This window comes from Orcinus orca, chromosome 13 (genome assembly GCF_937001465.1).
Source record: "Orcinus orca chromosome 13, mOrcOrc1.1, whole genome shotgun sequence".
NCBI lineage: Eukaryota > Metazoa > Chordata > Mammalia > Artiodactyla > Delphinidae > Orcinus > Orcinus orca.
This window is the reverse complement of record NC_064571.1, coordinates 10,099,354-10,120,402: the sequence shown is the minus strand read 5'-3', so window position 1 is coordinate 10,120,402 and position 21,049 is coordinate 10,099,354. Positions and strand designations below refer to the sequence as shown.

The window sequence follows — 21,049 nt, the reverse complement described above, 5'->3', positions numbered from 1 at the left end:
ATTTTATCCAATGTAAGTACAAAGTGCAAATATAGAGTTTTAGTTCATGCAAACTTTGTTTTCTAAAGAGGCTAAAATGGTTGGAACTTCAAACATCCCTCCCCCTTATCTTATGGGTCAATCGGTATCATGATCTCAGCTAACATTTAGGTGTCTTTAAACCTTAACATAGGCCGGAACCAAGCGGCATGATTCAAACTGTGTCATGATTTAAAAACTCATATCTTTATCAACTGGCTTGTGTAAATCACATGATATTGTAAACCAAAAGGCCCTATAGGGTAACTTGCTTAAACTATATGGATACAGTGTCCAGAGTTTCACGCTTCTCTGACAAATCCTTGGTGTCAACAGGGAATCAACTACCCATGATTTCTTAAACATATTTTCTAAAATTACTAATTGAGTTCGGGGCATTGGCCTAATGCATATTGAGATAAATAGTCAATAACTTGTATTTACCTAAAGACATAAGAAAATTACCAAAGAAGTTTCCAAAGAAATTAAGATGCTATGTCCCCATGTGTTAATATGTTTGTTCTTCATGACACCCAAGTGTCAATAGTTAGACTGACCTTATAAACAAAGAAACACTGTTTATCTGAGTGTGTCCTGGGGACCATGTGTATCTTTTCTGGATGAGCAGGAGATACCCAAGTGTGAAGCCCTCACCAAGCCCAACAAAGACTCCTAAAAGCCCCTGCTCCTGGGTTTGCAGCAGCTCATCTTGTAAGAGCAACCCAGGAATTCACACTACAGGAGGAATCGCAGAGAGTTTATAAAGCCCTAAAGCTTCATCAACATCTTCAGAGTCTCAATTCTCTAGAAGCAGCAGAGGTATTAAATGATCAAAAGAGAATTCTCAAAAACAGAGGGGCTGAGGTCTAGGAATCCTGGACTGACATGGGCCACCATCCCACACCACTTCTTGGAGTGGGAGATCCAAGGGGGCCCAGGTCCCGACCTCTCCTCCAAGTCCTAGAGCAGCGCCCCTCCCTGGAGGAGTGTGGTCCCTGGGCCACGGCTGGTCCTGTCCTCATGCTCCCCGACTCACCCCCATGAGATCAGCTCTGAAAATTTAGAAACGTATAGAACAATTGACAGGATCATTTCATGTCTGTTGACTCTAATAATGAAAAATTGGGACTTGCGTTTTACATGTTTTTTTGATTTCATTTTTGTAGTTATTCATTTTTGTTGTATTTTACCCAAGTGTACAGCTGCATGACAGGCTAGCAATTTAAAAGCTTCACTGCACTTCCCAAAGAGCTTGGGAAGCACGGTGCTCAAGGGTTGCCCAGCCGCCTTTCCCCCACCGTTAGCAGAACCCTAACCCTGACATGAGGATCTCACAGTGCGTCACCGCCAATCCCTAACGGGGGCACCAAAGCCATCTCTTCAGGGTCTGAGAAGCCTGGATCCTGAGCCATTGAAGCCTGGATCCTGGGTGGCTGAAGGGACGTGCCCAGGGCTCAATGGAAGGCACCTGTCAAACCCTGCTGACGTCCATCTTGGATCCAAAACCCTCATTATAAGATGCTGGCATCACCCACTTAACAGTGTCTTGCCACACAGTTCTCTTTTCCCTGGACACTCATGTAAGTTCCAGACAATCACTGTCATTTCCTTCTTCTCACACAGGCACCGAGTCCTAAAAAGCCCACGGCTCTGCTGGACTAGTTTGAGAGTCTTCGTCTCACGTAAATTTACATTCTGTCAGACCTCCCACTCCATTTGGGTGTGTTTCCATCTAGACTTTTCTTGAAACTAGAGAAATGTGTGTGCCCTACAGTTTGGGGTGTATTTTAGTCATCTCACGTCTTTCCCCACTGTTACCTCATCTTCACAGTCATTTTTAATGTCACCAAAATTTCCCGTTAAGTGACCCTCAGAATTTGGGGCAGCGTAGAGTAATGATAAAAAGCAGGGGCCTTGGAGTCAGATGGCCTGTACCACACTGCAGCTGTGTGGCTCTGGGCAACCGACCAAATCTCTTTGAGTCTCAGTTTCCATATTGACAGATGAGGATAACAAGACCTACAGCTCAGTGAGTCTGGGGAAGATCACATACACACAACAATCATGACAGTGTCTCATGCGTGGCAAGCATGCTACCAATATGAAACATTATTGATAATAACTATCAACCGCTAATACATGAATATTTAGGTGACTTTCAACTTTTCAAATGCTAAACGCAATTTAGACGTTTATTTATACAGCCCTTTTCCATATTTTAGATGAGCTCCCTAAGGCAGAATCCTGGGAGGGGAATGACCATGTTACAAGGTGAAGGGCTTCTGGAAGGCTCCTCACATGCTGACAACACACACCACGACACCCCTGTCGGAACACAGCGTCAGGAACCTAGTTCCACTATGACACTGCCAGCGGGGAATGCCAATGTACATTCTCAGTTGCAAACTTAAGAAAATGAACAAACATCCCATTACTTTTAGGAGCCCCCCCCACCCCACTTTCTGATGCACGGGGAAGAGGAATTTCAGCGGCCAAGGCTTCTTACCCACATAACCCTTCTGTCCCTCGTCGGAGATCCTCAGAAGGAGCTCCAGGTGGGAACTGCTGATGTCTGGCGCCACGATCTTGGCCAGCTGCCTCCACTGGGCCTCCTTCACCACAAACTCTGTGCCCACCTTGACTTTCAGAATGTTGAAAGCCTCTATCATTTTGTGACGCTTCAGGTATGCCAGTGTGCGAATCTCATTCTTGAAAAAACAGAAGTGTGTTTTTTTAAGAGGAAGACTCAAGAAAGTCTTGATTTTCCACCTTAAACATTTCAAGGCAATGGAAGAGTTCATCTGAGTGTGTCCTGGGGACCATGTGCATTTTTCTAGATGAGCAGGAGATACCCAAGGGTAAAGGCCTCACCAGGCTTGACAAAAAGTCCTCAAAGCCCCCGCTCCTGGGTTTACAACAGCCTATCTTGTAAGAGTGACTCAGGAATTCACGCTACAGGAGGAAACTGCAAAGAGAAGTCACCATGGTTCTGCCAATTCACAAGGTACCAAATCCCTCCCCGGCTCCAGGGATGGGTAGCTAACCCCCACCTGCAGAAACAGAACTCAGCTTACCAAGTGCAAATGAGGGAAGCCAGGAAGGATAACCTGTGTGGTGAGAAACAGAGCACCAGGAGGCAGACAGGTCCAAACTCCACACTGCCCAGGAGGAAGGGAGATTCCAGAAAAGAAGGAAATCAGGTTTGCTGCTGAGAGAGAGGGAGATGCAGGAGAGGGAGAAGACAGATCTACCATTAAGTCAATCAAGAAAGAGAGGCGGAGGGGGAAGAAATGCAGGGAAGTGAAACCAGGCTAGAAGTGGTCAGAAGGAAGAGGTCCAGGGCAGGAGGGTCAGCAAGGGTTTGCCAGGAGCTGCCATCCGGCTTGACTGTGCACAGGGAGTCTTCCAGACAAGGAGAGCCCCCCTCATGTTACAATCGGCCACGTCGATGCCCACCCCTACTGCTCCCTTTAAGCTGATTACATGGCTAGACCTTAAATTCTTTTTTTTAAATTGAAGTAGGGTTGACTTACAATGTTGTGCTAGTTTCAGGGGTACAGCAAAGTGATTCAGTTTTACATATATATATATATATATATATATATATATATATATTCTTTTCCATTATAGTTTATTACAAGATATTTAATAAAGTCCTCTGTGCCATATAGTAGGACCTTGTCGTTTATCTATTTTATATATAGTAGTTTGTATCTGCTAATATCAAACTCCTAATTGATCCCTGTCTCCCTTTCTCCTTCAGTAATCATAAGTTTGTTTTCTATGTCTGAGAGTCTGTTTCTGTTTTGTAAGTAAGTTCATTTGTATCACTTTTTTTTTTTTTTTTTTTGCGGTACGCGGGCCTCTCACTGTTGTGGCCTCTCCCGTTGCGGAGCACAGGCTCCGGACGCGCAGGCTCAGCGGCCATGGCTCACGGGCCCAGCCGCCCCGCGGCATGTGGGATCTTCCCGGACCGGGGCACGAACCCACATCCCCTGCATCGGCAGGCGGACGCTCAACCACTGCGCCAGCAGGGAAGCCCTGTAACACATTTTAGATTCCACATATAAGTGATATCATATGATATTTGTCTTTCTCTGTCTGGCTTACTTCACTTAGTATGATCATCTCTAGGTCCATCCACGTTGCTAAAATGGCATTATTTCATTCTCTTTTATGGCTGAGTGGTATTCCATTGTACATATGTACCACATCGTCTTTACCCATTCATCTGTTGATGGACATTTAGGTGGCTTCCATGTCTTGGCTATTGTGAATAGTGCTGCTATGATCATGGGGTACATGTGTCCTTCTGAATTAGAGTTTTCTCTGGGTATATGCCCAGGAGAGGGATTGCCAGGTCGTATGGTAACTCTATTTTTAGTTTTTTGTGGAACCTTCGTACTGTTTTCCATAGTGGCTGCACCAGTTTACATTCCCACCAGCAGTGTAGGAGGGCTCCCTTTTCTCCACACGCTCCAGCATTTGTTATTTATAGACCTTACATTCTTAATGGTACAGCTGTGTCATCGCCTTTGACGCCTCAGAACTTTGGTGTTGGGCACAAAAAACACATTTAAGATACGCTTGCTGACTGATCCATGTGGCAGAAGATTAATTTTCGAGAAGCGTTAACTAAAATAAACACTTCTTGGGGGAGGGGGAGCCACAGTTCTGTCCAGCGCACCAGACCCTCTGGGAATGCCTCTTCCTGCTCAGAAGGAGGGAGTCAGAGGAGGAGGGTTACTGGGAGGCCTGGCCTTGGGGTCGGGAGCAGCTGAGGTGCCCACAATGCACAGACTTCTCAGAGCCTGGACAGGCCAGACACCTTCAAAGGGAGGTTGGCCGAATCTCAGACGCAGTCCACCACCCACTTCTCCTTAGCTGCGAACATTTAAGTTCTCCCCGACTTTCTACTTGCCCCCTGGTGGGAACATCCCTAAGCAAAGAAAAATTCATAACAGAACCAAAAGGATCTAACTCAAAAGGCTATGTCTTCCCTTAAAGAAAATGACCCTTGGATGAAATGTATCTCTGTGCAATTAGTTTTACAATCCTAGCAAACAGCCAATGAGAGGCGTGCTCAGGTGGGTGACAGTGGGGCCCGCAGGTGAGATGACCCAGGTATCCTGGCAGATTCCAGAAATAAAACACGCTGCGCCCCAAGCCCTCAGAATCCTCTGCCCATGCAACACCTCCAGGAATTCTCCAGACATTAATCAAAGAAGAAGGAACCAGGGCAGAAACTATTGGCTTTAAGGTATTTTTGCTTCTGTTAGAGGTGGGGAAAGGAGCTTGGAGAATATCCCCAACCCCAATGATACACAAAACATTTCCAGGAGCCATGAACTATCAGATGCATTAAGAGTGACGAAGAATGGATAAAGAAGATGTGGTCCATATATACAATGGAGTGTTACTCGGCCATAAAAAAGAACTAAATAATGCCATTTGCAGCACCATGGATGGACATAGAGATTGTCCTACTGAGTGAAGTAAGTCAGAAAGAGCAGGACAAATATTGTATGATATCACTTATATGTGGAATGTTAAAAAATGGTACAAATGAACTTATTTATAAAACAGAAATAAAGTTACAGATGTAGGAAATAATCTTATGGTTACTGGGGGGAAGGGGGGAAGGGATAAATTGGGAGATTGGGATTGACATATACACACATTACATATAAAATAGATAACTAATAAGGACCTACTGTGTAGCACAGGGAACTCTACTCAATACTCTGTAATGACCTATACGGGAAAAGAATCTAAAAAAGAGTGGATATATGTATATGTATAACTGATTCACTTTGCTGTACAGCAGAAAGTAACACAAAGTTGTAAATCAACTATACTCCAGTAAAAATTAAAAAAAATAAATAAAAGCGAGGAGCAAAGCCAGGACCTCCTCCTGCACGTGAGGCTGGGACACACCGTCAGACCCATTGCAGACTGGCAAAGAACCGCCTGGGCCAGAGGACAGCAAGGCACCAAACGAGCCTTCAGATTCACCAAAGCCAAAGGTAAATGGACACATTCAAATATTTAGCAAATGCATTTGCCAGCCTCCCTGCTACTGCACCCAGCCAGGCACCCTGACCCCCAGATCATGCATGTTACCTTTAAGTGCTTCCTATAATTGTTGTAGACAACGGCCAGAAAGACGGACATGAAGATGTAGGTGTTGATGATGATGTAGGTTATAAAGTACAGAGAATACCACCAATTGAACTCATAGGCAGGCATCCTAGAAGGAAATAATTATCTTCCATGGTTTCCCGTGCCCTGGGTCCACAGTGCATAGAAGGCTGACCGTAGGTGACATCCCACATGGACAATTCACATGCTCGAGGCACAGGAAAACATTCTCTCTCTCTAACTCTCCCCCAAACTGTGCTATGGGGCCTCAAAGCCATAACCATCATCAGTGCTAAAGAGCTCGCTCTAGACTGCCTTCTGAAATTCTTATTGCCTTAGAGAGGTGCCAAATTTCAAAGCAGGCAGGGCCTTGGAGATCCCCCCATCCCTTCCTTCACAATGAGAAAATCAAAGCCCAGAAGGAGAGCCACTTGCCCAGAATTACAAAAAGAATCTGAACTATCGCTTGGAGTTATACTCAAGGCTCTTCAGGGACACCAGACTGCCTTGCTGGGGAGCAGATAATTTTCTGTCCACATTGGGACAATGAGAATGAAAGGCGTACCGTTAATAATGGTGCCGGGACAAATGGCATAAATCGGGATGCATGCTCACTCCACCTTTAATGGAAACTCGATTTTGTGCAGGAGGGGATGTTGAGGGGGGCAGCCTAATGTTTGAGGGGAAGATCTAAGAAAACACGAGGAGGGCCAGGAACTTCACCTTGCTCACTTTTTGCCAGAGCCAGGCCCAAGAATGAGCAGGAACCCAGAACAAGTTGACATGATGATCCTACACACAACTAGACAACAGAAAGCCCGCCCCTCTCCCGCAGTGCAGTATGGGAGGAGATGGGGTTGACGTTTGCAGTTAGAATTCTATCTACACTCTAGAACCCCAAGAGCTACCTACTCAGGGTAGCACTGGTAAATAATCTTACCTCCATGAACAAGGCAAATCCATAATATACAGGACATTAGGGGGAAAAAAACCGTAATGTTTTCCTCCTAAATAATGTCCACATGCGTGGAGAATTTTCTTTCCTGTTTCATTTAGCCAGAAAACCACCTCAATGCTTAGGAGAACAAGCCATGATTCCTTTACAAAAATGGCTTAGGCGTTTCAACTCAAGATTCAAAGAAGATTCCAAAATAGAAAGTGGGCTCAAATATTTAAGTTGTATCTCCAGAGATGTCTCCTGTTGCTTTCATTTTTTAAAACATTCATCTAAATTTAGTTTTCAATAGAGTGGGTAGGCTATCGTTAGTGCCAACACTTTGCACTCTTCAAAAACTTTACAAGGGGGGGCTTCCCTGGTGGCGCAGTGGTTGAGAGTCCGCCTGTCGATGCAGGGGACGCGGGTTCGTGCCCCGGTCCGGGAAGATCCCACATGCCACGGAGCGGCTGGGCCCGTGAGCCATGGCCGCTGAGCCTGCGCGTCCGGAGCCTGTGCTCCGCAGTGGGAGAGGCCACAACAGTGAGAGGCCCACGTACCGCAAAAAAAAAAAACTTTACAAGGGACTTCCCTGGCGGTCCAGTGGTTAAGACTCCGTGCTTCCACTGCAGGGGGCATGGGTTCAATCCCTGGTCAGGGAACCCCAGGGAACTAAGATCCTGCATGCTGCACAGTGTGGCCAAAAAAAAAAAAAAGAAAAAAAAATAGTACACAAACATTTTACAATGAATATGAATAAACAGAAAAACAGGTTTTTTTTTCTTACAGCTGCTTTTAAGAAAGTGAATTCTGTTACGGTAACAGATTCCCGTGAACATGAATTGGGGGCTCACGTACATGACATCGGGGCTGTTTGCGGTCGTGACCAGCACGTAGAGCTCAAATGCTATGTCCAGGATGTTGGTGAAGTAGGGTGATCCTTCCACTGTTTTGAGACCCCTAAAAAGGAACCAGCAACACAGAGTGAAAAGAACCCACAGACATAAATGAAGCTGCAGTTTCCGACACACTTTTCCCCTTTCGAGAACCCTCCTGGAGTGCCTGAACGAGGAAGATAGCATCTAGTGACCGATGCTGCCACGAACGGGCTGAACTCAGTCGTGGGAGAATTCTCAGGCAGAAACTTCCAGAGCAGCCTGCTCACCTATCCCCGAAAAGCTTCAAGGCCATGAGGGAGAATATCAACATGCTGAAGATGAACAAGAGGAAGACGTAGAGGATATCAGGCAGAGTGTTCCGGATGCTTCGAAAAGCCCTTCGGATCTGTGAAGACAACATTTCATTTCGTTTACGGGCAATCAGCTAATTTTCTGCAAAAACAAAAACCACACCCCCCCTTAGCAGATGCAAACTGGTATATCGAGAATGGATAAACCACAAGGTCCTACTGTATAGCACAAGGAACTATATTCAGTATCCTGGGGTAAACCACAATGGAAAATAATATGAAAAAGAATGTATATATATATATGTGTATAACTGAGTCGCTTTGCTGTACAGCACTAATTAACACAACATTGTAATTCAACTATACTTCAGTAAAAAATAAGTTTAAAAAAACACGCCCTTTGGTATCCTAAATCATATCCTTACCTGACGACTTTCAGGGAAATTAATGAGGAAGACTGGCCTCAAGGCCCTCGACCATCGAACTCCGTGGATGTTAACAGCCTCCAGGGACCCATAGATAATCAGATCAATCAAGGTCAGCTGTGAGAGACACGGGACAGAGGTGTTGGTGCTGCCAGAGGACAGAGGAAGTGACCGTGTGGATGCGTGTTCACTGACCCAGAAGGACGGTCACGATACGTCATGGAAAAAGGCACGTTTCATGAACAGCATAATCTGGTTTCATAATAGAACGTTAGTAGCAGCTGTCGTTTGAGACTTTACTATGTGCCATGTCCTCTAATAAGTTTTCCCTAGATTATTCCGTTTATCTCACCACACCCCTAAAGTGGGCACCATTCCTGGATGGAAATGCTTGAAGCACAGTGAGGGAGATCACGTGGCCCCGGACACACAGCCAATGGGGGGGCAGACCTGGGACTGGAACCCAGGTAGTCTGGCGTCAGAGCCCCAGCAGTTACCCACACATGGTTACCTACATGCACCCACAGTATACTGTACTTGATTTTAACTTCTCTTCAATTCTGCATATGAGATAGGTTTTTTAGCCTAGCAATGGGGTAGAAATATCTAGACTACAGAAAATTTTTATCATTCCTTATTAAGGTCAGTTTGTGATCCTGAGGACAGGCAAAAGAAGAAGGACCCAGTGCAGTTTAGAAAAATGTAAGTTAAAAAAGAATAATCTACCGTCATCAAAAGTATTAGCTCAGTCCCTTTGATGTCAAGGCATAGAGGATCGAGAGAGAGCCAGCACAGGGGAGAGGAAGGACAGAGACACGGAAAGACGCTGGTGTTGGCTGCTGCACTGCATACCCACTGGAGGGAACCAGGGTGACTGTCCCAGGCCAGCATGGATGGACAGATCACCAAGGGTTATGGTATCTGAGGGGGCTTCCCGGAGAAGGCAGTCCCTGACGTAATCTTAAAGCAAAGAAAAAACTTTAAAAGGATAAAACTCAGAGGAGTCAAGAGCCATGGCAGGCAGACAGTAAAGGGACTCTCGGGAAGCAGAGGGTCCTGGGGGTGGGGGCAGAGGAGAGCAGGAAGTGACCAGACCCCAGACCGAAGGCAGGTGGCTTTGAGGGCCAGGCTAAAAAGCTAAGTCTTATTCCCAGGGCCTGGGGAATCCAGAAAGTCTTTCAAATAAGGGTGATGGAGGCAAAGGAGTGAGACCCATCCTGGTAACAGATGCAGGACAGATCAGGACGGGGCAACCGTGTCTCCTCATGCAGTTCACTCCATACACCTTTACGGAGCGCCTCTTACGTGCAGGGTATTGTTCTAGCTCCAGAGAGAGAGCAAAGAGCTAGCTAGAGAGTGCCTGCCCTCGAGGGGTGCGTCCTCCAGCAGGAAAGAGCAGCATTGATGTTAAGTATGCCCTCTGGCAGGTGGCGGGACCTGCTCTGGAGAAAACCTAGGTGAGGCAAGGGGCTGAGGATGTAGGGGGAGGGGCAACCGAGCAGCACAGGGAGGAAGGAGACATGGGGGTGGGGAGGGACACAGAGCTTCAGCCACGACATGGACTTGGGCTTTTTTCTGATGGGATATGGGAAGCCGCTGAACGATCTGAAGCAGGGAGCACGCTGACCGGCCTTAGGACTTGGGCTTGAAAAGCGCGTGTGAGCCCATCATCTTCTAGGCTGCACGCTGGGCGTCTCAGGAGGTGCGGAGGGACCTCCGGCTCTGTCCTAGGAGGGGGCCATGTAGCAAAAAGGGCCACAAAAGAGGTACCCGCTGTCCCGGACGAAGAGCAGGGGTGCCTTTTTCTATTTTATATACTCTTTATTGTTTGGATTTCTCTTTCTTCCAAAAATAACCTCTCCCCGCACTTTTTTTTTTTTTTTTTTTTTTTACAGTTTTCCCACCCATCTCATCCTCCACCTTCCTGTGTCAGGTAACACTGTTTTCTGGACTGAACCCAAGCTGGGGTCACAGATCTCATCCCAGATTGAGTGTTCTTGCATTGGTTTTTTAATAATAGAAAGTGAAGATATTTCTAAAAAATAAAACCAGACAGATACTCTGTGTATTCTCGGCATTCAGCAGACGTGTGAAGGGAAGTCGAAAAAAAAAAAAGAGAAAGGGCGAGAAAAGACAGTGGACATTCTAGGCCCAAGAGACACTGCACACGGAGGAAGAGCATGCAGGGCAGCAGGCAGCTCCGGTGGCTGGAGTGGAGGGGACCGCGTGAGGCACGTTTGCAGGATGGGTGGGTCGGAGGGCCCAACAGTCTGTGGGGCTCACAGAGTTTTTTTGAGCAAGGGAGGGTCGTGATCTGAGGTGTGCTTCTGAGAATTAACCCAGCAGTGGCTTCTCAAATGCATGTATCAGGGATCTGAGGTTGAGGTGAGTATGGCAGTTCCTGAAAGGGGAGACAGGGCTCTGGACCACACCGTGAGAACAGAATGGCGTGCAGCAGGGAGAGAACGCACGGCCACATCAGACCACGGCAATGGTCCCAGTGGGGAGAGGGGGAAACGGTGCACGAGGCATCCTGAGGGGGTTTGGGGAAGACGGGGATGAGAGAGAACGGAGGGAATCTTGACAAGGAGGACTTGGAGTGAGTGATGGGAGATAAAGCACCACAGACCAATGAAAAACAGCTATGGGAGTTGTGGGATGAAAAGGGTGGGTTTGGTCCCTTTGAGTTTGAGTTGAAACACTGATGGGGAAACAGCAAGTAGGTGGCCAGAGAGTGAAGAAACTCAGAGGGGAAACCAGTATCAGCTACAGCCTGGGGACCCCTACCCACCAACTGTTCGTGGAAGCTCTAAGAATGGATGGCCCTCCAGGGAAAGAACATCAAGTAGAAAAAGCAGAGACGAGGACTCTGAGGGGAGTTAACTGGGAAGAACTGTGGTTTGGGCAGGCTGCCTGCTGTGCTGAGATGCTAATTATAAAGTACCCTCAGCTAATCACTGCCCAGGACCCTCTCTCATCACAGCAGCATTTCAGAGCACATTACCCCTGCCTCACTTGGCATAACGTCTTAGCATATGTCCTTCTAGATTTTTCTATGGATCTCTAACACTCCTTCCTCTTTTCTTTTAACAAAGATGTGCTCCAACTGTACTGTAACCTGCTCTTTTGGCTTAATGGACCATAAGCATGTCTCCCTGAGAATAGACACGTAGGTGCATTTAAGGCCATTTTAACAGATGTGGATGTACCATGTTTTATTTATTTCCTATTGTCAGGAAATCCAGTTGTTTCCAATTTTTCAATACTATGAACAACTCAGCCAGGACCAATCTTGTGGCTAAATCTTTGAACACATCCTTTTTTTCCTAAAGACCAAGTCCTAGGATTGGAAATCTGGGAGCAAGCACACGCACACCTAAGGCTTTTCGAAAAGAACTGCCAACCAGCCTTCCAGAAAGACTGCTTATTCCTCCCTCGAGTAGAGTGTGCCGGGTTCTGTTGTCAATCTTGGTAACATTGTTTTATAGGCAAACACGTGGTATTTTATTGCTGCTTTCATATGTAGTTCTTAAAGTTAAACATTTTTTCATGGGCTTCCCTGGTGGCGCAGTGGTTGAGAGTCCGCCTGCCGATGCAGGGGACACGTGTCCCAGTCCATGAAGATCCCACATGCCACGGAGCGGCTGGGCCCGTGAGCCATGGCCGCTGAGCCTGCGCGTCCGGAGCCTGTGCTCCGCAACGGGAGATGCCACAACAGTGAGAGGCCCGCGTACCGCAAAAAAAAAAAAAAAAAAAAACATTTTTTCATATATGCATTTATGTCTTCTTTTATGAGATGTTTTCACCGATTTTGAGCACATTTTTTATTGCAGTTTCTGTCTCTTTTTTCTTTAATTTGGAAGTGCTCTTGATACATTAAATAGTCACACTGTCATATTTTGCCTAATTTGTGCTTCAGTCATTGTGATCTGCTGGCAGTTGTGCTGATGGTGTTTGCTGTACAAACATTGGCATTATTTCTTTTTTAAAAAAATTTATTTAATTTATTTATTTTTGGCTGCATTGGGTCTTTGTTGCTGTGCGCGAGCTTTCTCTAGATGCGGCAAGTGGGGGCTACTCTTCGTTGCGGTGCATGGGCTTCTCACTGCGGTGGCTTCTCTTGTTGCAGAGCATGGGCTCTAGGCACGTGGGCTTCAGTAGTTGTGGCACAGGGGCTCAGTAGTTGTGGCTCGCGGGCTTAGTTGCTCCGCAGCATGTGGGATCTTCCCAGACCAGGGCTCGAACCCGTGTCCCCTGCATTGGCAGGCAGATTCTTAACCACTGCACCTCCAGGGAAGCCCCGTCATTATTTCTTGAACCACCCCAAACCTACGGAGTTTCTCTTCATAGTTTTCTCTTCATAGTTTCTACCTTTGACCACAAACTCTCAAAGGCACTGTCATGAACACTCACCACTATGGTTACCACGATGCAGATGTTTTTCGTATCCTTCCAGAAAACCATCTGAGGAGTGACTTTCGCAAAGTGTACAAGTCTCCCAGAGAATGCAGTCAGACAGAGTACTTCTGCTATCGAGGTAGCCTGTGACAGAAGAGAGAGAAGGAGCCAGCGCCCTGCCGCTCAGAGGCATGGCTTAATTCTCTCTTACCACTCCGACCTCCGACCCCCCTGACACCACCCTGTGAGAATTAGCAACGTCCCTTAATTTTACTGAAAGTTGCAGCAAAATTTCTTGCTGGTTGGAATGGTTCCTTTTTCTTGAGAGGAAACCTGCCCTTGAACCACAACTCCCATGACCCAGCTGGCAGGGCTTCCTTGGGGTGGGGTCTGAATCAGCAGGCAGAGGACCCCCGGAAGGCATTTCCTCAGAAAATGAGGGGGGGTGGTCAGGGATGGCAGAAGCAGGATGCTCTCAAATTCCCCACATTCATACTCAGAATAGACACCTAGAAGTTCAGTTTCTCTAATAATAACGCTCCAAAGATGTGTTTCGAAATGCCAGGTCGTTCCTTAGACATCGCTGCCACTGCTGTGCCCCTGCCTGTATTTGGTTGGTTAGAGGAGAGAACAGAGGCCCCTGGGCCCACTGCAAAGTCCTGACCATCTCCTCCGTGGGCTTCAGGGCATCAATTCCAAACTCCCCGCAGGCAGCTAGATTTGCAGGCTGTGTGTGCGGCCCATGCTTTGCCTGCGAGTGCGAGGAGACGGTAAATCCTCCCGAACAAGGGCACTGTCCTCCATTCATGGGGAGAGGAGTAGGGCAAAGTAGGACAAGATGGGGAAAGGGACGGTTTGGCTCAGGCGAGGAAGATGGAAAGGTCTGGGATGAGGCTGGAGGGAATGAACTTCCTAAGGGACAGGAGGAAGGGGCTGGGTCTGGGCCCTGAAAGCAGCAGGTGGCACAATTCCCCCATCCCCACCCCAGCCCTCATGAGGCCTGGGCTCCGATATGGGCTGCAGCCCCTTCAAACTTTCTAGCTCTCAGCCTGTTCACCTTTCAGGGGCTATAAAGACTCCCTGTCAAGGCCAGGCTTGCAAAAGGGCCTGGGGCAATCCCAGACACCCTTGCTCAAGATAAGATTTTCTCGGTAATGCTGAATCTGGCCAAAGCTCCCCCCCCCCCACCATAATACATTGGATTTTAGAGGCTTGAAGTACAAACACTGGCTGAAGGAACACTCTGGAACTCAGGCAGCCAAGCCCACACTGCATGTGACCAATAACAAACAGAAAGGTGAGGACTCAGAGGGAGGCAATGGGCTGAGAAGAGACCCTGTGGACCGCTCACCCCAGCCAGTGCCATGGGGAGGGCAGGGGGGTAGGCGGACCGACCCTGTCCAGGTTTGTGAATGCACAGCTCTGCTTCTGCAGACTTGGTGTTTGTTTCAAAAGTCACTGGGCTAAATGTTTTCTACCCAGAGACTTCATTAATCGGGACATCTTCATCAAACGGATGTGTGGAAGACCGCCAACTCTGAGCCCCCAAAGAACCACGCTTCTGGTTTTCACCCCCTTGCGCAGTGTCCTCCCCTGTTGACTCAGGGCTCGGGCATGTGATGGGCTCTGGCTCTGGGACATCAGCAAGTGTGGTGTGTGAGGAGGTGGACGGTGCTTGCTCCCTGGGATGCTCTTTCTTGGACCCCACCCACCCACTGGGAGAAGCCCAGGCCATGCGGAGTGGCCGTGTGGAGGGGAGCACAGCTCCAGCCAGGTGAGCTCCCAGCTGCCAGCCAGACATCTACCGCCCTAGCCAACATGAAAATCTGCCCGGTTGAGCCCAGTCACCTGCAGAATCATGGGAGATAATAAAAGGCTGTTCTTCAAGGCAAGAGGTCAAGGAACTCTATCTGTCAAAGGACCAGACAGTAATATTTTAGGCTCTGCAAGTCATACAGTCTCTGACACGACTACTCTGAGAGGCAAGAGCTGTGTCGAGTCAAGAATTAATGTGAGCAGGTCATCAATTTATTACTTAGACTCATCTGGAGTAGCTGGGTAATTTCATGTATTACTTAAAAGCACCTATAAATAATGATTTATGACTATGAAAAAAGCTAGAAATGTGGTAAGTACAAGTCATACATTACACTATATTATGACATTGTCTACCTGGCGTTAGATAAATACGCTTTTAAAACATCACTTGTCTGTCCAGTTTGTCCCAGTAGGCACAGAAGACCAAAAACTGCCACTCCCTTGCCAATGCCTACTGATGAAAGCATCAGCTCGGCGAGTAGGCAGAATTCTTCCAACCCCTCCCAGCAAGAAAAGTAGGCAGAATTCTTCCAACCCCCCCCCCAGCAAGAAAAATAAAACCAAATCCATACTTATTGAAATTTGAGGGGAAAAAAAAGGAAGAGGCATGGGACCCAACTCATCTCTCACAAAGTCTGGTTAGCCATTCTGTGCTGAATGCTTACCAAGAAAGGCAGCGGGAACAGGGCCGGTTCCTCAAAGAGGGCAAGAGCGAGGTCCCCCCAAATGAAGAAGTAGGTGGCCGCCCGCATTGTCCAGTGGTTATAGAAATGGTAAAGTCTGGAGCAGAGAAAAATAAAGAAGGTTATAAACAACGAGCAGGAGTTAAACAGCACCCCCAAATCCCATCAGAAGAAGTGTAGTGGGAGATAAAACACAAAGTCCCCTCTCTGGCCACCTTTCCTTTCAATTCTAGAGAGTGGGGGGTAGCATTCAATTGAGCGCACACTATAAAATGCTAACGGAAAAAATCAGGGATATTATCATATCTCAAAGCACATTCTCTTAACAGTCTCCAGCTAGGATTAGCACCCTCCCCGTGGTGTGGTGGTGACCCTAGGATGTACTTTTAGAGGACTGATGCAGAACAAACCCTCATTAGAGTGACCTGTTATTACGTGGCACAGGAGCCTAACCGATTTCTAATGTGCATCAGCCTATCAGGACATGGTGGACACGGAGAGATCTCGTGGTCACACGGGTCTCTTCCCATCAGGGAGACAGTCCCCCAGCATCCAGGCGTGAGGTATTCACTGCGGCCTTTCAGGCACTGACACTCAGTCCTGATGATAAGAATTTTTTTTTTCTTATTTTGAGCCATATCTTTGGTTTTAGTTCAACCCCTAGGGGGTTAGGGAGAAAAAGCTGAATTCCCATGAAAAGAACAAACGCGTAAGTCGCGTCAAAAGGCAACAGAAACGAAAAGGACAAGTCTTCTTTTCATTTAGGCGCCTCTAAGTGGACAACTATATCTAGGAGGGAAAGATGATGACATGTTTTTAATTTGGATGCTTTATCTCCTGTCCTGGGTGTTATTTACTCATTTATCTGTTCTTAGTATATCTGTTGAATGCTTCCCTACCTGTGAGGTACCATGCCATTAGAACTAAAAAAAAAAAGGATAGGATTTACCCAACTCTGTGTGCCATACCCTACATACTTCTCAAAATATTTGTGGAAACAATACCTTCAGTTTGGGTTCAACTTCGAGCATATGAAGCGCTAAAGGAGAGGTGATTCTAGGGGATAGTTTAACACTTTAATTACCTGACAGCCTGAGGGGATGTTTCAAATGGAACGTTTCTGTTGTACTGAGCGTCAGAAACATAGGCAGCTGCCAGGAGAAGGTCCTCATTGGGAGAAAGTAAGGGGAGAACAACAGTCAGAGTCGGAAAGGATACTTTACTTTTTCGTTGATAAGTATTTATTGAGTATAAAAGGAAACTCCTCTTCACCTCTCCCCTGGTCCCCACTCTCGCCAGACAGAACCAGCATTAATGGTATGTATGTTCACCTCCAGATGTTTTCCTGAGCAATGAGAGTCCTGCAGTGGGGCTGAGGCACCGGCATGCTTACCTTTCCTGAATTTAAATGTAGGTTCTCAGAGGAGGAAACGAGAACAAGAAAGCACTGAACAGGATATATACATGTACTTAAATGGTGTATTTATACATACATATATAGGGTTATGTACACAAATATATATATACACACACACATATATATAAACATAAAATTATATTTAGGCTACTTGATAGTTGGTTAGAGGGATTTTCAAATTTAATTTTGACAAGTAAATTATTGCCTTTCTTGACAATTTTTGAACTTAACTCCTTCTCAAGGTATGACCTCATTCTATACATACACATAATTTTAAAAGAATAAAATTGTTTTCATATGACACAAAGCTTATTTTTTCACTCAATATATTCTGGACTTTTTTTTCATGACAATACTTATAGATCTAACCCATCCTTTTTAACAAATGCCTCTTCCTTTAGGTAGTTTCCCTTTTTCAATATATTTTGAACACAATTATATTGAATATTTTCATATATATTTATTACACACACGTACTTTTGTACCATAGGAGTGTTTCTGTAGGATAGAGTATAACTTGTGGATGGAAGGTATGTCATTTTCTATTTTGATGGGTACGACCAAATTGTCTACCCCAAAGTTACGCATTTTATATGCCTCAAAATAGCACATGAGGGCTTCCCTGGTGGCGCAGTGGTTGAGAGTCCGCCTGCCAATGCTGGGGACACGGGTTCGTGCCCCGGTCCGGGAGGATCCCACATGCCGCGGAGCAGCTGGGCCCGTGAGCCATGGCCGCTGAGCCTGTGCGTCCGGAGCCTGTGCTCCGCAACGGGAGCGGCCACAACAGTGAGAGGCCCACGTACCGCAAAAAAAAAAAAAAAAAAGCACGTGAATATACATGTTTTCCTACTTTTCGCCAAAATTAATATGATTTTAAATGGTTGATAACATCCAATCAACCAAAGGGGCATCTTGAGATTTAGCTTAATTTGTCCATGACCCGTACAGCTGAGCCCCGCTGGTGATGGCTCACACTTCTGATTCTATATAAATTAGATAAAGAATACATACAAACAGACTAGCTATTTAGACCTCCTTATGTACTTCAGAAGTAAACACAACCTGACTATCCAACTGATTACCGGAGTTACCTCCTCAAAATAGAGGACATCTTCCTGCCTGGACTGGTATGGAAATCTCTTCCTGGTCAAGAAAGTTAATTTTGAAAATGCATGAAGTATTCGGAGAGGTCAAAAGATTCCAAATTTTATATTTAATTTCCATATCAAACACACATAGTAGATATTTGTACACATAGTAGAACGGTGTTTCCTAAATTTATTTCATATTGCAACACTTTAAAAACTAAGTTCTATTGCATTAAAAACACAAACATTCATTATTATGTCTTTTTAATAGACATTTCACCAAAGAAGATATAAGGATAGTAAATAAGCACATGAAAAGGTGCTCAACATCTTTAGTCATTAGGAAAAAGCAAATTTAAGCCACAATGAGATACTACTACATATCCACTGGAATGGCTAAAAATAAACACTGACCACACCAAGTGTTGACAAGGTTGTGGAGCAACTAAAACTCTTGTTGGTAGGGATGGAAAACAGTGCATTTACTTTGGAAAACAGTTTGGTGCTTTCTTGGCCATTCCACTCCTAAGTATTTACCAAAGAGAAAGAAAGCATACGTCCACATAAAGACTCGTACATCCAGCCCAAGAATGTGGCTTATGCTAGACATGCCATTCCAAAGTTGCACTGGTATACAAATGTTCACAGCAGCTTAATAGCCAAATACTGGAAACGACCATAATGCTCTACAAACAGGTGAATGGATAAACAAAATGTGATATATCTGTACCAGGGAATATTACTCAGGAATTAAAAGGAATGAATTACTGATAAACATAACAAAACGGATGAATCTCAAAATAATTGTGCTGAGTGAAAGAGGCCAACCCCTCCCCCTCAAAAAGAGTACCTACTATATGAGTCTATCTATATAAAATTCTAGAAAATGCAAACCAATCTATAGTTCCAGAAACCAGATCCGTTGGCTGGGGATGGGGCACATGGGACAGAGAGATGAGGCATGAAGAAACTTTTGGGGGTGATGGATACATTCATCAACTTGAATGTTGTGTTAATATCACAAGTGTATTTATACACCAAGGCTCATCAAACTATAGACTTTAAATGTGTGGTTTAGTATGTATCAATTATAGCTTAATAAAGCTTTAAAAATTGCCCTCCAAAAAAGATAACGGTTTGGATTAAAAACTGATGTGGAACAATAACCCCACAGGTGAATTAACTGCTGTAAGAACCCATCACCCTGTGATTCATGTTCATTCTCAGGGCAATTCTTAAGGGCAGTTTATTAAAACCGAAGAAGCATCATGTAAATGTGTTAAACACTTATCACACATTTTCTTTTACATATTTGCAAAAATATATTAGAAATATAGTAGAAAATCTAATATCAATTATTTTTCCATGGAACATCTTGATCATTGAGGAACACCAGAGTTCCCCAGGATATGCTTAGAAATCTATTTTAGGTATAAAATGCCTAGCATCAGCAAGAGTTGATCGCTTTTTTTTTAATGAACACATGTTAATTTTAAGAAAGTTTGATTAAGCCTCAAAAAGCTCATACTGGGACAGCAACGAATTCTGATATCAAAGTTTTTTAAAAGGAATATTTAAAGCAAAATGTCTCAAAGGCACTACTGTTCCCAATTTTAAAAGATGACGAGGGAATTCCCTGCCGGTCCAGTGGTTAGGACTCCTGCTTTCACTGCCGAGGGCACACGGGTTCAATCACTGGCCGGGGAACTAAGATCCCATAAGCCGCACAGTGCGGCCAGAAAACAAAAAGAACAAGCAAAAAAAATATGATGGTACTAATATCTACTCCCAAAGATGGGTATAACAGACCCAGCAAAACAGTTTGTCCACAAACACGAACAGGAAAAACACGCTCACCAGCAATTCCTCAGCCAGCCGGGCCCTGGGGGTTACCTCCCTCAGACCCCGCCCAGACTCCCGGCATTGAATCTACAAGCACCACGGCACCCCATCCAATTGCCCCCTTGCCAGCTGAACTTATGCCTGTCATGTTTAAATACGCTGACACTTTCATAATAGCTAATTTACCTTTACAATAACGTTTCAAAGTGTTCCCATTCTTAACTGCTATTATGTTTCTGACAGTCTGTCTCCTTTTAAGATCTCATCTGCTCTACCTTCTGGTTCTTCTTGTCTTCCCTCCCTCCATCCCATTTGTGTACAACTTCTAAGTCTCCTACCCATCTTTGCTTGGGAAGAAGTACTCTCAACAGGCAAACTTATGGTAAATGAGCATTCTCACTTGTATTAAGGCCATTTGTATCTTCCCATAAAATGAATTTTTTTCATCCACCCCAAGAATGTGGCTTATGTGAGACATGCCGTTCCAAAACTGCACATACTTTTCAAGTTTACATGAGAACCACTGCCCATGTCTACCATGAAAATGGCAAAGACCGGATATCAGGCATTTCCCCAGATGCAGCTGATAAGTGGCTTCGTACATCAAAACAGCAGCCCCACCCTAGGGGAGGCCCTGCTGAGCCCCTGGACAGTAGATCTCACCTCTGAGGCAGAATACAATCACCTTCAGACGTTTTGCTTGTAAAGATCCTGTTGCCCAGACCAGTTGCATCAGAATCTCTGGGAGGTGGGACCCAGGATTGAATTTTTAAAGTTCCCGGGTGATTCCAACGTGCAGTCAAGATTGAAACATCACTGGTCTAAATATGGTCATTTTACTACTGCTTCTCATAGGTTTTGTATTTTCTTGGCACCCTGACAATAATTGACTTCTCCTGATTTTCTTTCTCTCCTTTTCTCAGGGCCGTGACGTTTCCTTTCCGCTCCCCAAGACTTAAAAACGTATTTAAGATGTTTGTGTTTTCTCCTCCCACCCTCCCCACTTTGTATGCCTTCAGTCTGAGGAAGGTGAATAACTTAAATCCCTCTGGGTGAGAGGGATTTAAGAGGGAGGGAAAAATGGATTCCAGAAGCT

At 45.5% G+C, this 21,049-nt stretch overlaps 1 protein-coding gene across 2 annotated transcripts in view; it reads right to left on the bottom strand.

The window, feature by feature from the left end:
• LOC101272783 (two pore channel protein 2-like) overlaps positions 1-21,049 on the bottom strand; it is a 43,552-nt gene that overhangs the window by 18,959 nt on the left and 3,544 nt on the right. For both annotated transcript variants that reach the window (XR_007470733.1, XM_004277804.3), the window contains exons 2-9: positions 16,691-16,773; positions 15,589-15,703; positions 13,121-13,249; positions 8,708-8,824; positions 8,259-8,377; positions 7,952-8,053; positions 6,142-6,268; positions 2,525-2,726 (exon numbers count right to left, since the gene is read on the bottom strand). Coding sequence is in view for 1 of the 2 variants with exons in the window: in XM_004277804.3 (XP_004277852.1) it covers positions 2,525-2,726; positions 6,142-6,268; positions 7,952-8,053; positions 8,259-8,377; positions 8,708-8,824; positions 13,121-13,249; positions 15,589-15,703; positions 16,691-16,773 (994 nt within the window). In the remaining variant the exon portion in view is untranslated. The remainder of the gene's footprint in view (positions 1-2,524; positions 2,727-6,141; positions 6,269-7,951; positions 8,054-8,258; positions 8,378-8,707; positions 8,825-13,120; positions 13,250-15,588; positions 15,704-16,690; positions 16,774-21,049) is intronic.